An 18,431-nucleotide genomic window follows, 5' to 3' on the forward strand; every position below is an offset into this window, starting at 1 on the left:
GATTTGGCCGGCTCTTCAAAGTCTGGAACAGCTGGCCATCAATATGGGATCCATGTCAGTCACCACATTAGAAGAAAGGGTAAGGATGGAAAGAGGATGCAGCAAGCATTGTTCAAATTGGTTCTGTGCTGCTGACTCTGCAAATGGACAATGTCCACTCTGATTATTACCCGTTTCCAGGGAAGTTTAAAGCCGTTGCCCAAACAAACCCAAGATACCCAGCAAACTCACGACCAGCAAGCACTTGGTCCTCTTGCCAAGCAGAGTCCTAGCAGTCAAGGACAACATCAATATAGAACACAAGTTCATTTGCACAACACTATGGATGAGGAGGGTGGAGAATTATGAACCTCCCAAAATATCAGAATGAGTGGAGGGAAAACAAGTCTCCAAAATGCTTGGCATGAGTCCCCAAGAAAAGCACATCATTTTCTTTTTTTTTCTTTTTTTTTTCTTTTTTTCTTTTTTAGGTTTTTGCAAGGCAGATGGGGTTAAGTGGCTTGCCCAAGGCCACACAGCTAGGTGATTATTAACTGTCTGAGACCGGATTTGAACCCAGGTACTCCTGACTCCAGGGCCAGTGCTTTATCCACTACACCACCTAGCCACCCCAAAGCACATCATTTTCAAAAAAATTTATAGGGGCTGCGAAGAGGATGACATAGAGACTCAAAAAGGAACAAATTTATTAGTTTCTTCAATCATCTATTTGCATCATTGATGCTAGTTGAAGCACCATGTCCAAGCTCTCATAGTCAGTGAGAAAGGGGCAGGGGCAGATGGGAGGATATAATTAGGAAAAATAGTTAATGTAACTGGATCTAGACAGTAGAAATCCATGTTGCTGTAGGTTTAAAAAATTCATTATTTATTTTAGCATTCTTTTCTTTTTAAATTTTAAGTTCTAAATTCTCTCCCTCTCTACTGGCCCTCCTCCACCCACCGAGAAGGCAAGCAATATGACATCAGTTATACATGTGAAATGCAAAACATGTTTCCATATTAGCCATATTGCAAAAAAAAAACCCAAAGTGAGAAAATTATATTTCCATTTGCACTCAAGACTTCATCAGTTTTCCTTCTGGAGGTAGATAGCATTTTTTCATAATGAGTCCTCTGGATTGTCTTAGTTGGCTGAATTGGTCAGAGTAGTCAAATCTTGCACAATTGATCATCATGACAACATTGTTGTTACTGTGCATCATGATCTCCCAGTTCTCACTTCACTTTGCAACAATTCATAGAGGCCTAGCCATATTTTTCTGAAACCACCACCCTCATCATTTCTTATTTCACATTAGTACTCCATCACAACTACAAGCTATAATTTGTTCAACCATTCCCCAATTGATGAGTATTCCCCCAATTTCCAGTTTTTGACACCACAAAAGACCTGCTGTAAGTAAGGACATATAGGTCCTTTTCTTTCTGTTTTGATCTCTTTGGGATTCAGACAGGAAAGTGGAATAGTGGTTCTACTGGGTCAAAAGAATATGCATAGTTTTATAGTCCTTCCAGCATGGTTCAAAATTGTATTCCAGAACAATTTTCCATCAGCAAATACTTAGAGGCCAGAAGAAGCTATACAAGGATGCTTTCAAGATCTTACTTAAGAACTTTGCAATTAATTGTGCAGCAAGGAAAACATGGGCACAGACCAGCTAGCATGGTGTGTCCTTATCAGAGAAGGCACTGTGCTCTATGAGCAGATGGTAGAATTGTAATAGCTACAAAGAAATGTGAGATGCCCAAATTTAGAGACATCTCCACTCCAAATGTTCACAAGGTCTATTTGTGCCTGACCTGTGTAGAGCCTTCTTGAGCCCTAATTGGCCTGACTGTACCTTGATCCCAACATCAACTTTATATTTTTAAAAAAATTTTTTTTTAGTTTTTTTTGCAAGGCAAACGGGGTTAAGTGGCTTGCCCAAGGCCACACAGCTAGGTCATTATTGTCTGAGACCAGATTTGAACCCAGGTACTCCTGACTCCAAGGCTGGTGCTTTATCCATTGTGCCACCTAGCCGCCCCTTGATCCCAGCATCATAATGCCATTATGGTCTTCTTCAAGCACAAAAGACAGCAACCAGCCCTCTCACTACTGGAGGCATTGTGGACACCTCTTGAATGCAGGAAGTGTTGAGCTCTATGTGGCAAGTTCTGTAGAAGACCCTTATACCCAGGTTGGGAACTGGTAAGGAAGAGAAGAGGCAAAACCTGGGCTCTGGTCTGGCTCTTGGAGGCAATGCTATTTTTTCTTTTTTTTTTAAATTAAATTTCATCCATTTGTACATGTGTATTTCCAAGTTACAAAATTTCCCTCCCCCTCCCTTTATTCCCCCCCTCCCCTCAGTTAAGAACGGTCAGGTTAGCGTTTTACATACATATTTTGTTAAAGATATTTACAAATTAGTAGTTTTGGGTATGAGGGATTAGGTAAGGGAAAGATATATATATATATATATAAGAGATAATTTTTATAAAGTGTTCATCAGATTCGGTAGGGGTGATTTTTTTCCCTGTGTATTTTGTTTTGTTTTGTCTTGTTTTTCTTCCTCTGGTTGGGGATAACATAGTCCATAAGCTGTCAAATCTGGATGTCCTAGCTCTCTGGACTGCCGAGAGGGGGTTACTTCCATTAAAATTATTCATCTCATAATGTTGATGTGTAAATTTTTCTCTTGGCTCTACTCCCTTTGCTCAGCATCAGATTCCGTAAGTCATTCCATGCTTTTCTAGAGTTTGACCTTATTGTTTCTCATAGAACAATAATATTCCATAGTATTCATGTACCCTAACTTGTTTAATCATTCTTCATTGGATGGACATCCCCTGGATTTCCAATTCTTTGCCACTACAAAAAGGGTTGCTATGAATACTTTGGAACATGTAGGACTTTTTCCATTTTTTTGCAATTTCTTCTGGATATAGTCCTAGAATTGGAATTACTGGGTCAAAGGGTATGAACAGTTTTATTACTCTTTGGGCATAGTTCCATATTGCTCTCCAGAAAGGTTGGATCCATTTACAACTCTACCAGCAATGCATCCATGTCCCAATCCTCCCACGCCCTGTCCAACATTGATCATCTTCCCTTTTTCTCATCTGGACTAATCTAATAGGTGTGAGATACTTCACTGTTGTTTTAATTTTCACTTCTCTAATCAATAGTGATTTGGAGCATTTTTTTCATGTGCTTATATTTTCTTCATTTGATTTCTTCATTTAATTTCTTCATTTGAAACTCGTCTGTTCATATCCTTTGACTATTTATCAATTGGGGAATGACTTGTGACCTTATAAATTTGATGCATTTCTCTATATATTTTAGAAATGAGACCTTTATCAGAACTCCTGGTTGTGAAAATTGTTTCCCAACTTTCCACTTTTATTCTAATTTTGGCAGCATTGATTTTATTAGTGTAAAATCCTTTTAATTTAATATAGTCAAAATCATTTATTTTTCAGTTTATAATGTGCTCTAATTCTTGTTTGGTCATAAATTTATCCCTTTTCCATAGATCAGTTAGATAGAATATTTTTTGGTCTATTAATTTATCTATAGCATCACTCTTTATATCTAAATCCTGTACCCATTTTTGACCTTATTTTGGTATAGAGTGTGAGATGTGGATCTATGCTTAGCTTTTGCCACACTATTTTCCAGTTTTCCCAGAAATTTTTGTAAAACAGTGAGTTCTTATCACAGAGGCTGATGTCTTTGGGTTTTGTCAAATAGTAGATTGCTGTAATCATTTACTGCATTTTCTTTTGAACCTATCCTAATCCAGTGATCCATTGATCCATTTCTCTATTTCTTAACCAGTACCAGGAAATTTTAATGATGGCTACTTTATAGCATAGTTTTAGATCTGGTAGAACTAGGCCACCTTCCTGCTATTCTTGCCCTTTTGTTATTCCAGATGACTTTTGTTACTATTTTTTCTAGCTCAGTAAAGTATTCATTTGGCCATTTTATTGGCATGTCACAGAACAAGTAATTTAATTTGGGTAGAATTGTCATTTTTATTATATTAGCTTGACCTAACCATGAGCATTTGACATTTCCCCAATTAGTTAGAATTGACTTTATTTGGGTGAGGAGAGCTTTATAATTGTGTTCATACAATTTCTGGGTTTGTCTTGGGAGATAGATTCCCAAGTATTTAATGTTATCTAAAGTTATTTTAAATGGAATTTCTCATTCTATCTGTTGTTCTTGGGCTTTGTTATATATATACATATATATATACATATATATATATATATATATATATATATATATGAATTTGTTAATTGTTTCAAGGAAATTTTTAGATGATTTTCTTGGATTCTCTAGGTATACCTTTTGCAAAGAGTGAAAGTTTTGCTTCCTGATTGCCAATTCTGATTCCTTCAATTTCTTTTTCTTCTCTTATTGCTACTGCTAGTGTTTCTAATACTACATTGAATAATAATGGTGATAGTGGGCATCCTTGTTTCACCCCTGGATTTATTGGAAATGCTCTGAGTTTATTTCCATTAAATATAATATTTGTTGATGGTTTTAGATAGATACTATTTATTATTTAAAGGAAAACTCCATTTGTTCCTATACTTTCTAGTGCTTTTAATAGGAATGGAAGTTGTATTTGATCAAAGGCTTTTTTTCAATAACTATTGAGATAATCATATGGTGTCTGTTGATTTTACTGTTTATATGTTTAATTATGTTGAGTGTTTTGCTAATGTTGAACCAACTCTGCCTGGCTGGTATAAATCCAACCTGATCATGATGTATTATCCTGGTAATAACTTGCTGTAGTCTCAGTGCTAAAGTGTTAAATTTTTGCATCAATATTCATTAGGGAGATTGGTCTATAATTTTTTGGTCTGTTTTGGTTCTTCCTAGTTTAGGTATCAGTACAATGTTGGTGTCATAAAAGGAGTTTGGTAGAACTCCTTCCTCCCCTATTCTTTAAAAATAGTTTATGTGGAATAGGAATTAATTGTTCCTTAAATGTTTGGTAGAATTTACTTGTAAATCCAACTGGACCTGGAGACTTTTTCTTAGGGAGTTTATTGATGGTTTCTTTAATTTCTTTTTCTGAATTAGGGTTAAGTAATTTATTTCCTCTTCTGCAATGGTTTTATTGCCTCAAATATATACTACTTAGTCCTGCAAGGCAGTTCCCTCTTAAAAACGTTTCTCTCACAGAGGATCTTGTTCCTCCTACTGCAGTGGCTCAAGAGACTGGGCAGTTCTGTTGAGGGCAAGGAGGTAGGCAGGAGCCCAAGAGCTGACTTGGCCTCAAGAAAGTAGGGAAGTAGATAAGACCAGGTGAAAATTTGAGTGATTTCTTCAATTTAATCCTCAAACTGGTCAGCACAGATGGCTAGACAGGTGCAAAGGCATAAGATCTCAGAAATCCAAGTGGTGGATAGACAGCCATCAATTTTGGGATGCATGACCCTTATCAGACTGTGTGTTTATTAAGAGGAAGGGCTCTGTTTTATTTCGTCTTATTTGAGGAAATATTGGATTCCATGTGATTGACTTTGATTATTAACTATGGGACATTATGAATTGTAAACTCCATATCGGGAAGTACCATGTTTCATTTCTTTTTCTTTCTCTCTGACTTCCAATACAGCATTTTAAACCATGTTTGTTAAATGACTCAATGTAGGCATGAGAAGCAATCCAGATCCTTCTTTTCCCTTCTCCCAGGGAGAGGGTTTTCTCAGGACAGCAATAAGGGAGGAGAAGCAAATAATCAGGGCATATCAGGTGTCCACCAGTTTCATCTACACATTTGGGAGAGGATCTGATCCAAATTCAGAGGATGAGTCAGCTGTGTTGGGTCTACCCTTTGAGATGTAGAGGAGGATGGTCAAGCTATCCTGGCTAGTGGGGGGGACTTTTATGTGAACATGGGAGGAAGAAATAATTTGGACATTGCCTTTTTTGTCCCCCTACTCTGTTTTTGGTGATTCCAAGGGAATAGAAACCACTTATGGAGATTGACCTCTTAGGGGTCACTGACAATTAGCAATAATTATATTCACTTAGGGCCATTTACAGAAAAGTCAAGAATGGAATTCTAGACCAGACTTAAGGATTGGAACTCTGGGGGAGGTAGGGGTAGGATAGGGAGGTAGACAGGAGCTCTAGACCTGTCTTGGGCTCAGGAAAGGAGGAAAGTAGATAAGACTAGGTGAAAATGTGAGTTACTTCTTCAATTGAACCCCCAAACTGGTTAATATAGATGGCTAGATAGGTGCAAAGACAAGAGGTCCACTTAGGGAGATCAAGTGGTCAAAAGTTTCTCTGAAGAAATGACTGGACAATTTAGTGGGAGGAGGAGCAAAGCTGACATCCATATAGCCCATCGGTGCTTGCAAGCCCAGGGTAGCATGATGCTATCAAAAGAAGAGGGATCATGCTGAAATTTATAAGCTATTATATTTTTTTAATTGAGGGGAGGTTGGGTGAGTATAGCCAAGAGGATTAAGCATTGGCATTCTGTTGCCTTTGAGGGTCAGAGGGAGTGAGAACAATGCCATTTTAATGGCAGAATTCATATCCTACAACTGGACTTTGTTTGGAGGGGTTTCCAGTCCTCCCCCCAGGAAGAAACAGACAGAAGGACTCTGTCAGCACACAAAGAGATTGTGGAAAAACATTTATTTAGACAAATTATTGGTGTGGACATAATGGAGCAGAACACAAGAGTAACAATTGAACCAGCAGATAAGGGATATTTTGTTTACAATGTAAAATGAAACAAGAGTGTTAAGGGAAATTGAATTTTGGAAAACTTGTTTGGAAAATTAAAACAAAGAAACAAAAAAAAATCTGTTTGCAGCAGGAGCACCATGGAAATTTTGGATGGCCCTCTATCTGCTTCTCTCAGAGCCTGGATAGTTAAGTAGATTGTTGAAAGTTTATATGTAAACAGCAAGAGTGAAACTAGCACCTTTATTTCTATGCCTAATGTGACTCCTTTTCAACGTGACCTATTCTTCATCTTTAAAATTTGGAAAAGAAGCTATGGCGGAAATGGCACCATCTCGATGAAAAGCCATTTTGTGTGGAGAGAACTTGCTTTGGTCAGTGGTTCCCACAATCTTTGGGTTCTCTTTTTCCTGATGGGGACTGATTTCCCTGATAGACTAATTTTCATGAGACTAACAGGCTTGTCATGGGCCATGAAGATTGTTGAGGTGAAGTGTAAGCCTGAACAAGCTACTACAAGACAATATATTCCCTCAGAAAAAAAACATGTATATCAGGGAATATCAGTCCTCAGCTGATGCACCCAGTGCAGGAGTTTTCTGCTTTAGACATGTGAAAATGGTGGTCACTGAGTGGAGAGTTTGCTTTCCTAGCTGACTCTGACTGAAGATAGGGATGAGAAGCATTCCAGCCAAAGGGATTGCATGCAAGTCTATTGATAGGGAGCTACAAGCTAGGGGGTCTGCAAGAGGGTAGAGGAGATGTGCAAAAAGCAGACTCATGCTCTATTTCTCTGATCTTTTTCCTTCTCTAAAACAAGTCCATTGGGAGGCTGAGACAGTCACAAGTCACATTTTTATTTCTGTGTTTAGGGGTTAATGGCAAGAGGATCAGATGAGAGAAGACCATATAGCAAGCCTCCTGGGGCAGTAAGAAGTTCTCATTCCCCTTCCCTCAGCCGATGGAGATTTTTCTGGAAACTGTTTGGTAGAGGACACCCTGGAGTAGAGACTGGTAGTCGGGCACTCGGAAGAGATGGCGCTCTCCATAGGCTACATCATATTCAGTTGTCTTCCCTGTGACCAGGACACGAATATTGGGTTCATTGACTTGTCTGCCCACCACCAGCACATATATTTCAATGCCCACTCTCTGGGCTTCCTGCACAGCCTTCTCAATGGCACTCTCTGTGATCCCTTGGGAATTCCCATCAGAGAAGAGAAGCACCTTCTTCTTGGCCCGATCTGAGGATGCTCTCCGGTAGAAGGAGGTCACATAGCGAATGGCAGCGTTCACGTCGGTGGCATCGTTCATGAAACCCATGCTGTCAATGTTGCTGGCTACCACCGTATAGTTCTGGAGGAACTGCAGGGAATTGGTTTCAGGCCTCTGTTGGTCTCTGCCACTGTACTGGACCACAGAGAACCGGACGTCATTGGAGGGATCAGCCTTTTCAGCTGTGAGGAATCGTTCAGCCAGGCGTTTGACAAATCGTTTGGTAGTCTCAAAGTTGTGTTTGCCCACACTGGCAGAGCTGTCCAATAGGACTGTGATGTCTGTGGGAGCAGTGAACCGGACTGCAGAGAAGAAAGGGGGTGGTTAGGTTGCCGATATTTCCAGAGACATTCTCTCTTCTTCCCCACACCCCCCAGGACCTGATCAAAAACCAGCAAAATTTGACAAAATTATGAAGTCCCAATGCAAAGAGGTAAATGTTACTCACTTGGGCAGGTGTAGTCTGGGCATTTCTTATCTGTGTGTGTGAAAGTGAGAGCGAGAGCGAGAGCAAGAGCGAGAGCGAGAACGAGAGCGAGAGCGAGAGCGAGAGCGAGAGCGAGAGAGAGAGAGAGAGAGAGAAGAATTTTATGGCATTAAACAAATATTAATATCATTCTCTTGTACTTGTGGAAATTTGACTTTGTCCATGTCAGAAGATCCTGCCTATATCCTTATCCTCCCTCTCCAGGGAGGTGTCCCTTCTCTCATGCCCCTAAACACTTTGACCAGGAGAAAGAGAAGGAAGAACATACTTCTACTTGCTCCTTGATGCTATCTCCTGATCTCTCTAACATTGGCACTAAGTGTTGTTTTCTCTTTTGCAGCTTACTTCAACCCTCCATCTTATAGTTTGCAATTTCAATATCCAAACTGATGTTTCTTTAAACACTCATCTATCTCACCATGAAGTGTGGCCTCCCTATGGGCTGATTCCAGACAGAGCCAAGGTTTCTCTAGTGCTTCTCTCACTGGGGCACTGTATCCCTGTGCCACGTTTGTCTGGGGCCCCCTACATGTCAGTACCCTGTTGAAGCCATGGATGCTCCAATCCCTATCTCTATCCCTGCAGGCACCTGAAATAAGCCCAGGTAATGAGGACCAAGCATAGCCCTTCAATGTATCTTGACTGTATAACTAAATCACTGGAAAGTTGAAGGAAAAGACCTCCCGGCCACCCTGGTGGCCCAAGGTCAAGTCCCCAAGCAATTCTCACCAATGCAGATTTGAGTGGTGATGTTTTTCAGGAAATTGTCATCTAGGAGTTCTGCGTAGTTCTCCTTGACAAGGGATATGCCCATCCTTTTCCCTGGGGAACTGGGTTGACCTTGGCAAGAGATTTCATTCAGCTGATCTGGGCTTGCACTGCCCCCAAAGAGATCCTTGATGCCCAGAGAAAATACCTGTGGGGACAAAGACCATTACTAAGCTTTTCTTCTTTAAAGAAATCTTATTCCTTCTGCTTGGATTTTCTCTACCCAAACTAACTTTGGATGGAAACCAATTTCTTTGTTAATACTTATCCCTTCTCCACTCAAATAACCATCAGTTTCCTTCTTTTTGTTCCTGTGTCTCCTGATAGAATGGGTAGGGCAGGGATGGTTTCATTTCCATCCTTGTATTGCTATTCCATGCTTGTCCAGTGTCTGGCACACACTTGGTGTCTCATAAAGATTTGTGGAATTGAGGGGAGAAGAGGTCTTAGTCCACTTGCCCTCCTCCCCTAAATCTGCTAGAATTAATGAAGAACACTCCCTCATTTCCCCCTTTCTGGCTTGTCCAGTGGCCCCAGAATTCAGCCGAGTGGTCTACTCCAACTTACCACCACATCTGCTCCACAGAGCACAGTCAGAGGGGTTGTGTCTCGTTCAATGTCTGACCGCCCATCTGTGATGACAAGAGCTATCCGTTCATTCTGGGTGGGAGGCAGCAGGTTATTAATGGTGTACTGCAAGGCCTCCCCAGTAAAGGTGCCTCCGGCCATCCATTGGAGCTTCTTCACTGCCCTGCATTCACAGAGAGAGATTAGAACCCCACTTCTCCCTGGATGAGAGAATACCCTTCCCATCATTACAATGTCCTAATGGTAGCCACCATTTGATGGTAGAATCTGCTTGGTCTAGCAGTCATTCTATTTTTTTTTTCCTTGAAGGGAGAAATGAGCATACCAATCACATTTACCTTAGATAACAAATTGTCACGGTCCTATTAGGGTTTGATTACCCTCTTGTTCCCCATACACCCCTTACCAGCTTGACATTTGTGCCATTCTCCACAATGAGAGAGTAAGGACACATGCTCATGACCTGTCCTCATCCTATATGGCAGAGTGGCATTGTTGGCACTAATGACATAGGAAAGATAGACAGAATGTCTACTCCTTGGGGGAAGATAGTGTTTTCCTTTTGTTATTGTACCCCAGTGCCTAAAAGAATGAATGGACCATAGTAGGGAATTAATAATTGCAATAATTAATGGAAGGGTTCCACCATTTTGGAAGCAATTATTTTGGACAAGCATCTGTAATAAGGACACCGGGAAGTCAATAGAAAGCCTTCAGACTATTTCATTCTTTCTTTTTGGAGAGGGATAGATGGATTTTTGCTTCCAATTTTTTCTTATGCAATCTCTATTTGCCATTCACTTGATGCTTTCTTTGGAGAAGGAAATAATCCAGGCAGGATATTTGTTTGTTTGGCCTATCTTCAAAGAAACGGCCATGGCATAATGACCCCATGATTTGATAATCTTGATAATAAAAGGAGGCACATGTACTCTTAAACATGCCATGCTCCAAATGCTCAGGGTACAGATTTGTGATAAAAGAAGAATCTGTGTCTGGAGGATTCAGCTCTCCCTCCCAGAGCCCAGCCCCCTAAGACTCTGTGAGGAGCAGACAGCCTGGTCATTTTGTTGTCTCCTTCATCATTGTCAAATCAGGCCTATATTCACATTTTAATCACATCATTTTCCAGTTTGCAAGTCTATGGAAACAAGTTTCCTTTTGGTTGATGCAGGTCTGGGAGAATTCTTCTCCCAGAAGACAAGAGAAGATTTCAGTTGGATGCCAGTTGTGTCAAAAAGTTATATTCCTTCTGATATTAGCTTTCAACAGCTGGTGGGACTTGCACGTCCTGGTCAATTGGGCAGCCAAGAAGCGGAGAATGGGGTGGGAGGTGGGGGGTGGGGAAGGCACTTACTCTTTCAGGTCATGGGCATTCTGGACGTTATTGTTATTCAAGCTCACATGCTCCTGCATTCGGTTATGGCTGTACTGGACAACACCTGCATGGGACTCACCAGGTTCAAACTACAAAAGAAAATTCACGAAGAAAGTGGACGCGGTCAAAACCAAGATGGATGCATTTTCCATGAGAAGTGACCAAATTTTCTCTCTTGCTACGTTTCCATTGCCAAATTCTATTCTGAATGAATGATTGAACAAACAAACAAACAAAAAGTCCTCTCCTAAACATGGTCACACACTCTCTAAATTGCTGTACTGGACTGGTGCCCTAGGTTGTTCACCTGTCATTCTTTCCTCTCATCCTATGACCAGTCCTTTTGGGGAGATATTATTTGAAAAGTGAAAATGGATATCCAGGTATGGTAGCTAATCAAGGTGTGCTGAAACAGTAGGGACTGTGACCTTGGATGCATTAATGACTATAAACTTCTTGGGAATAGTTATAGCTATAAATTCCTCAGGGAGAAGTTCAACAGAAAATCTTAACTTTAAATATGTTTGTTGGCTCTGTTGATTAGCAGAAATATGAAGCTATAAGCTATAACTCTTTCATCTGGACAATTTGGGGAAAATTGCTTGTCATTAATAATTCTATATGTGGTTTGTGTTCCATATAAGATGTGTCCAGAGTCCACTGCATCTTCCTTGAATGGGTCCAGTGATAATATCCTTGAATTACTTTTCAGGAGTGAACATTTAAATCCATGGTTCTTTTGAAATCATTATTGGACAGATTTTAAAAGTCTAATGAGCTGAGCTAGTCTAGGTGAGCTTCATCATGATCCTGGGATGAGTGATTCCTTTTCTCCATGTGTTTTGTATTCTGATTGATTATATTTACTACCCATATTTAGAAAGGAACGTGAGAGAGAAATTTATGGAAAAAAGGCTAATGGTTTGATGATTTTTGAAAGACCATATTTCTTATCTATATTTTCCATATGAAGCTAAGAAGTTAGGTTGAATGTAAGGAAATTGAGAATAATTGAGAAATTTGTCCCCAAGTAGAGTGGACTGCCTGTGGAGTTAGCTCCTTCTCTGAGGAGGTCTTCAAACTAAGGCTATGGTCACCACTTCTTGGAGATGTTGTAGAAGTGACTGTAGGCTTCTTGAGGACAAGGGTTGTTTCTTACTTGTCTTATACCTCATTTGCTAGCATGCAGGAAGTATTTGTTTAATTTAATTAGTAATTAGTAAAGATTAGACTAGATCATCTCTGAGGTCCTTTCCAGCTCTCAGATTCTGGGATTGGTCTAGACCCAAGGCTCTCCCATCTCTTCATGGTGGCTCAGATTCTCTTTTTTCAGGAGCTTTGTCTGAACTCTCTGACTCTCTTCGTTATTACTACCCACCATTGTGCTTTTAGCTTGGGAGGGAATTGGAGAATTGGTGAGGAGGAACATGGTAGGGAGAATCTCTCCTTTTCTTTCCTTTAAATAAATATCTGATGATGGAATGGCTGACTAATTCAGAGTATTTAGCAAATAGCTTAGAAGGTCATAACTGATTTCTCTTCTGGTCATGGTGTCATCAACACGCCATATCCAACATGACAACTACTAAATGATAGTTAAAACTGTAATTACAGAATTTGGACATGGGTGTCCTGACCATCTCTGTGTGGTTTGTGAAAATTATATTTGTCCCTACTATATGTAATCTGGAGCCAATAATGAGCATGTAGTTGGATGGTTTATGCATATTGATTGACAGATGTATAAGCTAAGAAAGCTTGTCTTACATGAATGTTTCCCAGGAGAAAGAAAACCTCTTTGCTTAAAAACAGAAGGGAAACCTGTAGACATGGTCACTTCAAAGGGAAAGGAAAGCTTCCTTTGGAGAGTCACACCAAGGTGTGGATGAACTCAAAGGTCTTCTGGGGTAGAGCGGCCTCTTGTCAGATGTGGGACAATGGAAAGACCCTGAGGTTGGACTAAGGGCTCCTGCCAGAACTTAAGAGTTGGGGGTCCAGGGCCTTACCTTCACTAATTCATCTCTGCTTAACCTGTCAATGATCTTGACAATGAAGTCTTTGGCGATCTCAAAGTTCTGAAGACCAATGCTTTCTGAACTGTCCAACACGAAGAGGATGTCGATGGGCCCACACTTACATTCTGTTCCAAAACAGGAGACATCAGAAGTGTTACCACAACTGACTAGTCTTGAAGTTGTGTCTTGAGATGAGTTACACTCAGAGAAGATTCTTTGTTGGGATGATTTATCCCTTAGTTTCAGATGTCTATATTATTTAAATGTAGGTTTGAGATTCTCTGCATGCTTGAGACACAGCAGAGATACAAAGGGAACAGTCTCCTCTCTTCCTTCCTCCTTTCCTCCCCCCCCAATATTTATAGCAGACCCTATTTTGGATGATGATGATGATGTCCTCTATTGATTCTTTGTAAAGTGTATAGTCATTCCACACCCTACCCTTATCAACAGTTGGGAAACCCAAGGCAAGGATGCTGTCACTGTCTCCTTGGAGCCCTCACAAAGTTCAATGTATAGATCTGAACCATCTGTCTCAATTCATGCTTGAACCTAACAAACCCTGAGTTTGGCCAAACATCAAATTGCTCTCCTATCATCCAAATGGGGCCTGGTCATGCAATGGCTGGAGAATGACACAAATGTAGGATGCACATTCTTTTAAAGAGTTGTAAAATGATCATTACTCACCACAGCAAGCTGGGGAAAGAAAAGGGAAAAGAAGAAATTAAAATACAAGGCAAACTTCACATGGCTCTTGACCAGAAATTAGGGCAAGCCATTCATCTGAAGGAGCGCTTTCATTTTTCTCCACTTCCAACCTTGACTTGGGTCTCTCATAAGCAGAAGTCCCTACTTTGTAATTCTGGGATTATCCTGCCATAGTGTGGGGAATATCCCCTGAGGGGACAGGCCATTGGAAGAAGCACTGGGCTTCAAAATGAGCCCCTTCTTGGGTTGTTAGGGAAAAATAAAATGGGGGTGCTTAATGCTTCAGCCTTCACTTGCACTTTGAGCATATGGACATACCAGGTGAGTGGTTCTTTACAACAGAAATGGGAATAATGGCAACAATGCCTTCTGCTGTAGAATACCACCAAGGCCGTCATCCTCATCTATGCCAGAGGTGTCAAGCATATGGTACCCATACAGATTAAAATGCAATCAAGAAATAGTTGCCAAAGCAAATAAAATACAATAAAACACAGATGGTATTCACTTATGGTTTTCTAGGCCAATATGTGGTCTACAGAGATTCTTATATATGGCTTAGTGATCCTTGTTTCTATTTGAATTTGTTAATACTGATCTATACCACATTGGGCTGCCATTTTGAGAGAATTCAGTGGTCACTTACTGTTCATTGAACATTCACTTACTGATGACCAACTGGTGATTAACTAGCAGTATTAATAGAATTGATTCATTGAATTTGCTGTCCCATCTTGTCAAAACCATCCTACTGGGCATCTAGAACATGCCAGTTCAGGATACCCTGGTTTAGCACGGGATAGGGTAAATAACCAAGACAGAATTGGGAGCCTGGTTTGGCCACATCCTGGCAGTCTGACCTTAGGCTAGTCACTTTACCTCCCTAAGGGCTAGGCTTTCCTAATCTGCAAACTGGGGATAAGAACATCAGCACTACATGTTTCTGGGGAGTTTTCAAGAGTGGCACTGTTCCAACTTGGAGCTGAGCATCACTCCAGAGTCAAGGCTGAATTGATGGTTGCTGCCAAATTGATGGACTGACTCAGAGATCCTCCTTCACCTCCCCAAACCAACCTCCCAACACTCTACTCGAGTCATTTCAATGATTAGCAAAATACTTACAGCACATTTTCATGATTATGTCCAATATTTCACATTCCTGAGGAGAGAAAAAAAGAGTCATCATTCTGCAGGCAGAAGAAGTTCTTGAACACCCTGGTGAGAAGGGGGCCACTTGGCTGATGGAAGTTCAGGGAAAATGAGACCTAGCTCAGGAGAGAATTGGGAGACCAGAGAGCCTTCCCCATGGATGTCCCCCCCCCCCCCCCACCTAGAAGGGACTTTAGAACTCAAGTGGTTCCATACTGTCCTTTGACAAGCAGGGGAACTGAGATCTAAAGGGAGACTTCCTTTGGTCCCCCTACATCCCTTCTCCCTCTTGGATTCTCAGCTTCTAGGACTCTGGTCCCTCAAGCTTGGTTCACTCCTTGTACAAGCCAGAGGTCTAGAAGCAGGGTAGTAGATTTCAGTTCCATGGTGATCTAAGGTCAAATGAATTTCTCCCATATTCTGTGACTGAGGCCAATAAAAGGGAAGTCATCATGGGAAAGTGGCATGATTTACTCACATCTGGTCCTGGAGGCCCTGTGGGTCCTGGGGGTCCCTGGTTGAGACAAAAAATACATTATGAGGGGTAGACAATAATAAAAGAAAATGGAAGCAGGAAAGATCAAGGAGAATGTCCTATTGACCTTTGCTCCCCTTCCACCATGGCTGAGTCACAAGGTGAGAGATCAGCCCTCCCCCACCCCTGACTCTCGGAAACTGAAATTGGTCTTGCCATAGGCTCCCAGTCAGTGCCCAGAATGTGCCTGCTGATGGATCATTGGACAGGGACCTGAATCACCAGTTTGTGACCTGTCATCTCTTTCCAATTTTCTATCTCTCCTAGGTTGGCAGATCCCATTTCCATCCCTTAAATTTGTACCTTCTCCACTTGAGGTGCTAGTGGGAACCCTTTTAAAGATCTGACCTCTTAAGACAGCCAGTGGAAAATTCTGTAACTTGGCTCCTGGCAAGAAGTGATTGCTTAATCTAAACTCTTTCCCAGCAGCCTGGCCAAACACTTCAAGTCAGAGACAAGATTTCCATCTGCTGCTTTGGTCACATCAGACAATTCACAGAAAGCTAGAATGTCTCCTCGAGATTTCACTCTGCTGACTTAGCTGGTGAGGGGCTCCCAGACAATGTCTGGCTCCATGGCTGGCTCTATTTGGAGCTGGGCTAGATGGCAAAGGGAGGGACCCTCAGAGGCTGCTAAAAATTAAGGGAAGTAAAAGCAAAAGAGATGGCCCACCCTCCTCAGTCCTTCCTGTCTTTTCAGTTCTCTCCCTTGATTTTTCTGGATGTTCTCACATCCTTCATGCATTCATGCTACTTACTGCAGGACCTTCTGGGCCTCTGTAGCCCTTGGCCCCCTTAATCCCTGGTGGGGAGATGTCATTGCTCTGAAAGAAAGCAAGAAAAGACTATCATTTGTTTGGAGAATGGCAACTCTTTTAAGATGGCGGCTCCATCCACAAGAAGGTCTTTCTGCCCCAACTAGATTTTGGATGAGCCCAGAGCTCCTGATGTTTCTAAATTGGCTGGAATTAAGAAGGATCATATCTCCAATGGGTTGGTGTTTCTCTTGGAGGACAGAAGTGTGGGTGCCCCAAGAGGCAATGGGAAGGACAATGGTCGGTCCAACTTGTTGTAGCATATTACCAGTGAGGGCTTCTAGACCAAAGGAGAAAGTACCATCAAGGACAGAAGTAGCAGAAATTGGCAGTAGGCTGATTCTACAGAAAGTTTGTGTGTGTGTGTGTGTGTGTGTGTGTGTGTGTGTGTGTGTGTGTGTGGAGAGAGAGAGAGAGAGAGAGAGAGAGAGAGAGATGGGGGGTCACAGATGGACAGACTGCCCAACAGTGTTCTGGGCCCCAGTGACCAATTACCTGGTAGGACTCCATGAAGGCAGGATGGAGAGACAGAGAGGAAAGGATTCTAAAAGAAGAAGGTTGTTATTTGCATCAGTGAAGGGAGTGAAGACTCAACTGGAGAAGATCTTAGCATGTTGGGAAAGAGATTTCCTGGGTTTCACAAATGGGAAATAAAAGGACAGATTTTTAGGATGTTCTCTTTACATTGGTCTCTAGAAGTGGTCAGTTTATCTCTAAGTCACTAGGGTAGAAGATGGCTCCTCAGGATTGCATGTGTGACTGGCTATTTCCTAGCATCAGGGTGACTGCTAGTGTATGCTTGTTACTTACGTCCTCGCCAGGGTCGCCAGCCTCTCCTTCATCTCCCTTGACACCGGGATAGCCTTTACTGCCCTGTCCATGGGGAGAAGATGGCTCTGATTAATGTCTGCTCAGGGTGAGCCCTGAGCAATCCCTGTGACAGGATGTCCATCATGACACAAAGCCACGTGATAGCGCTGCTGGGGATCAAGGACTTTATGCATGTGTGAGTCTCCCTTGTCAGAGTAGAGAGGAGAGATTGTTTGACAAAATCCAGAAGCCATAGTGTCCATTTTGGAAAAAGATGAAAGCTGAAAAAGCCCAGAGTATGGGGAGTGAAAGATGGTCCCACACTGCCCATGTGTTCATGTGGCTCCATGGAACCCCACCTAACTGTAGTCTGGGGAGGGAGGGTCGATGGGTAGAGTGAAGAAGTGGCTTGACTTCTAGAATCCGGAAACTTCAGGTCCTGGCTCCCATTGTCTGGGTTGGGGGACAGTGCAATAAAGGGAAGCGTCTGGAGGGCAGGATTGGGTCCCTAGTTTGGGACATGGCAGCAGAGCTTGGGCTGGAGACAAGTCCTTCAGAGCTGCCTGCACTGGGGGGCCTCTTCTCAGGGCTACAGAGGTAGACTAAAAGCAGGGCATCTAGTGGGGGCAAAGCCCTGTATGTGTCTATACTCACATTGATACCAGGAGGGCCCCTGTTGCCTGGGTAACCCTGAGGGAAAGAAAAGGAGAGACCAGTTTGTGAGATGGACCATTCTTCCAGCACTGTGGCTTGGTGAGGCTTGGTGAATGGGGCAAGCCCTGAGGTGAGGCTGCTGCCACCTCTTCAGAGCAGGGGATTCTGTCCCCCAGGAGGGGAGGCATTGCTAGCCCGAGCTCACAGAGCTGTCCAAGCCTTTTGGTTGCAGAGGGGGGTAAAGGCAGGACGACACTTACTGGAAAGCCTGGAAAGCCTTCTGTTCCATTCCCCGGGGGCCCATCTTCACCCTAGAAAGACAACAAAAGATACCCAAAGAATGTCTGAGAATGACCATCACCAAAGGGAGATGTCCCTTCCCTGGCTGTGACCTTCTCTGCAGCCCTCCTGGGGTGTTGCCTACCCCTCCTTCCCCCAAATTCACAGTCCCTCCTTTCTGCCAAAGAAGAAGCAAGTCTGGCTGGATGCCCGCTATGCCCAGCCTCCTGGGAAGCCTGTCTACTTTGAT

General features: G+C 42.2%; 1 protein-coding gene across 1 annotated transcript in view; it reads right to left on the reverse strand.

Annotated features, from left to right (window-relative positions):
* Positions 1 to 6,652: 6,652 nt before the first annotated feature.
* Positions 6,653 to 18,431, reverse strand: part of COL6A1 (collagen type VI alpha 1 chain) — a 44,169-nt gene continuing 32,390 nt past the window's right edge. Inside the window, exons 23-35 of the mRNA XM_074189896.1 lie at positions 18,163 to 18,213; positions 17,903 to 17,938; positions 17,249 to 17,311; positions 16,382 to 16,447; positions 15,568 to 15,603; positions 15,063 to 15,099; positions 13,920 to 13,928; positions 13,221 to 13,354; positions 11,194 to 11,303; positions 9,816 to 9,999; positions 9,210 to 9,396; positions 8,442 to 8,471; positions 6,653 to 8,295 (exon numbers count right to left, since the gene is read on the reverse strand). Coding sequence (XP_074045997.1) covers positions 7,673 to 8,295; positions 8,442 to 8,471; positions 9,210 to 9,396; positions 9,816 to 9,999; positions 11,194 to 11,303; positions 13,221 to 13,354; positions 13,920 to 13,928; positions 15,063 to 15,099; positions 15,568 to 15,603; positions 16,382 to 16,447; positions 17,249 to 17,311; positions 17,903 to 17,938; positions 18,163 to 18,213 — 1,566 coding nt within the window. The 3' untranslated portion in view covers positions 6,653 to 7,672. The remainder of the gene's footprint in view (positions 8,296 to 8,441; positions 8,472 to 9,209; positions 9,397 to 9,815; positions 10,000 to 11,193; positions 11,304 to 13,220; positions 13,355 to 13,919; positions 13,929 to 15,062; positions 15,100 to 15,567; positions 15,604 to 16,381; positions 16,448 to 17,248; positions 17,312 to 17,902; positions 17,939 to 18,162; positions 18,214 to 18,431) is intronic.

The sequence above is a fragment of the Macrotis lagotis genome, chromosome 5 (assembly GCF_037893015.1).
Source record: "Macrotis lagotis isolate mMagLag1 chromosome 5, bilby.v1.9.chrom.fasta, whole genome shotgun sequence".
Taxonomy (NCBI): Eukaryota; Metazoa; Chordata; class Mammalia; order Peramelemorphia; family Peramelidae; genus Macrotis; species Macrotis lagotis.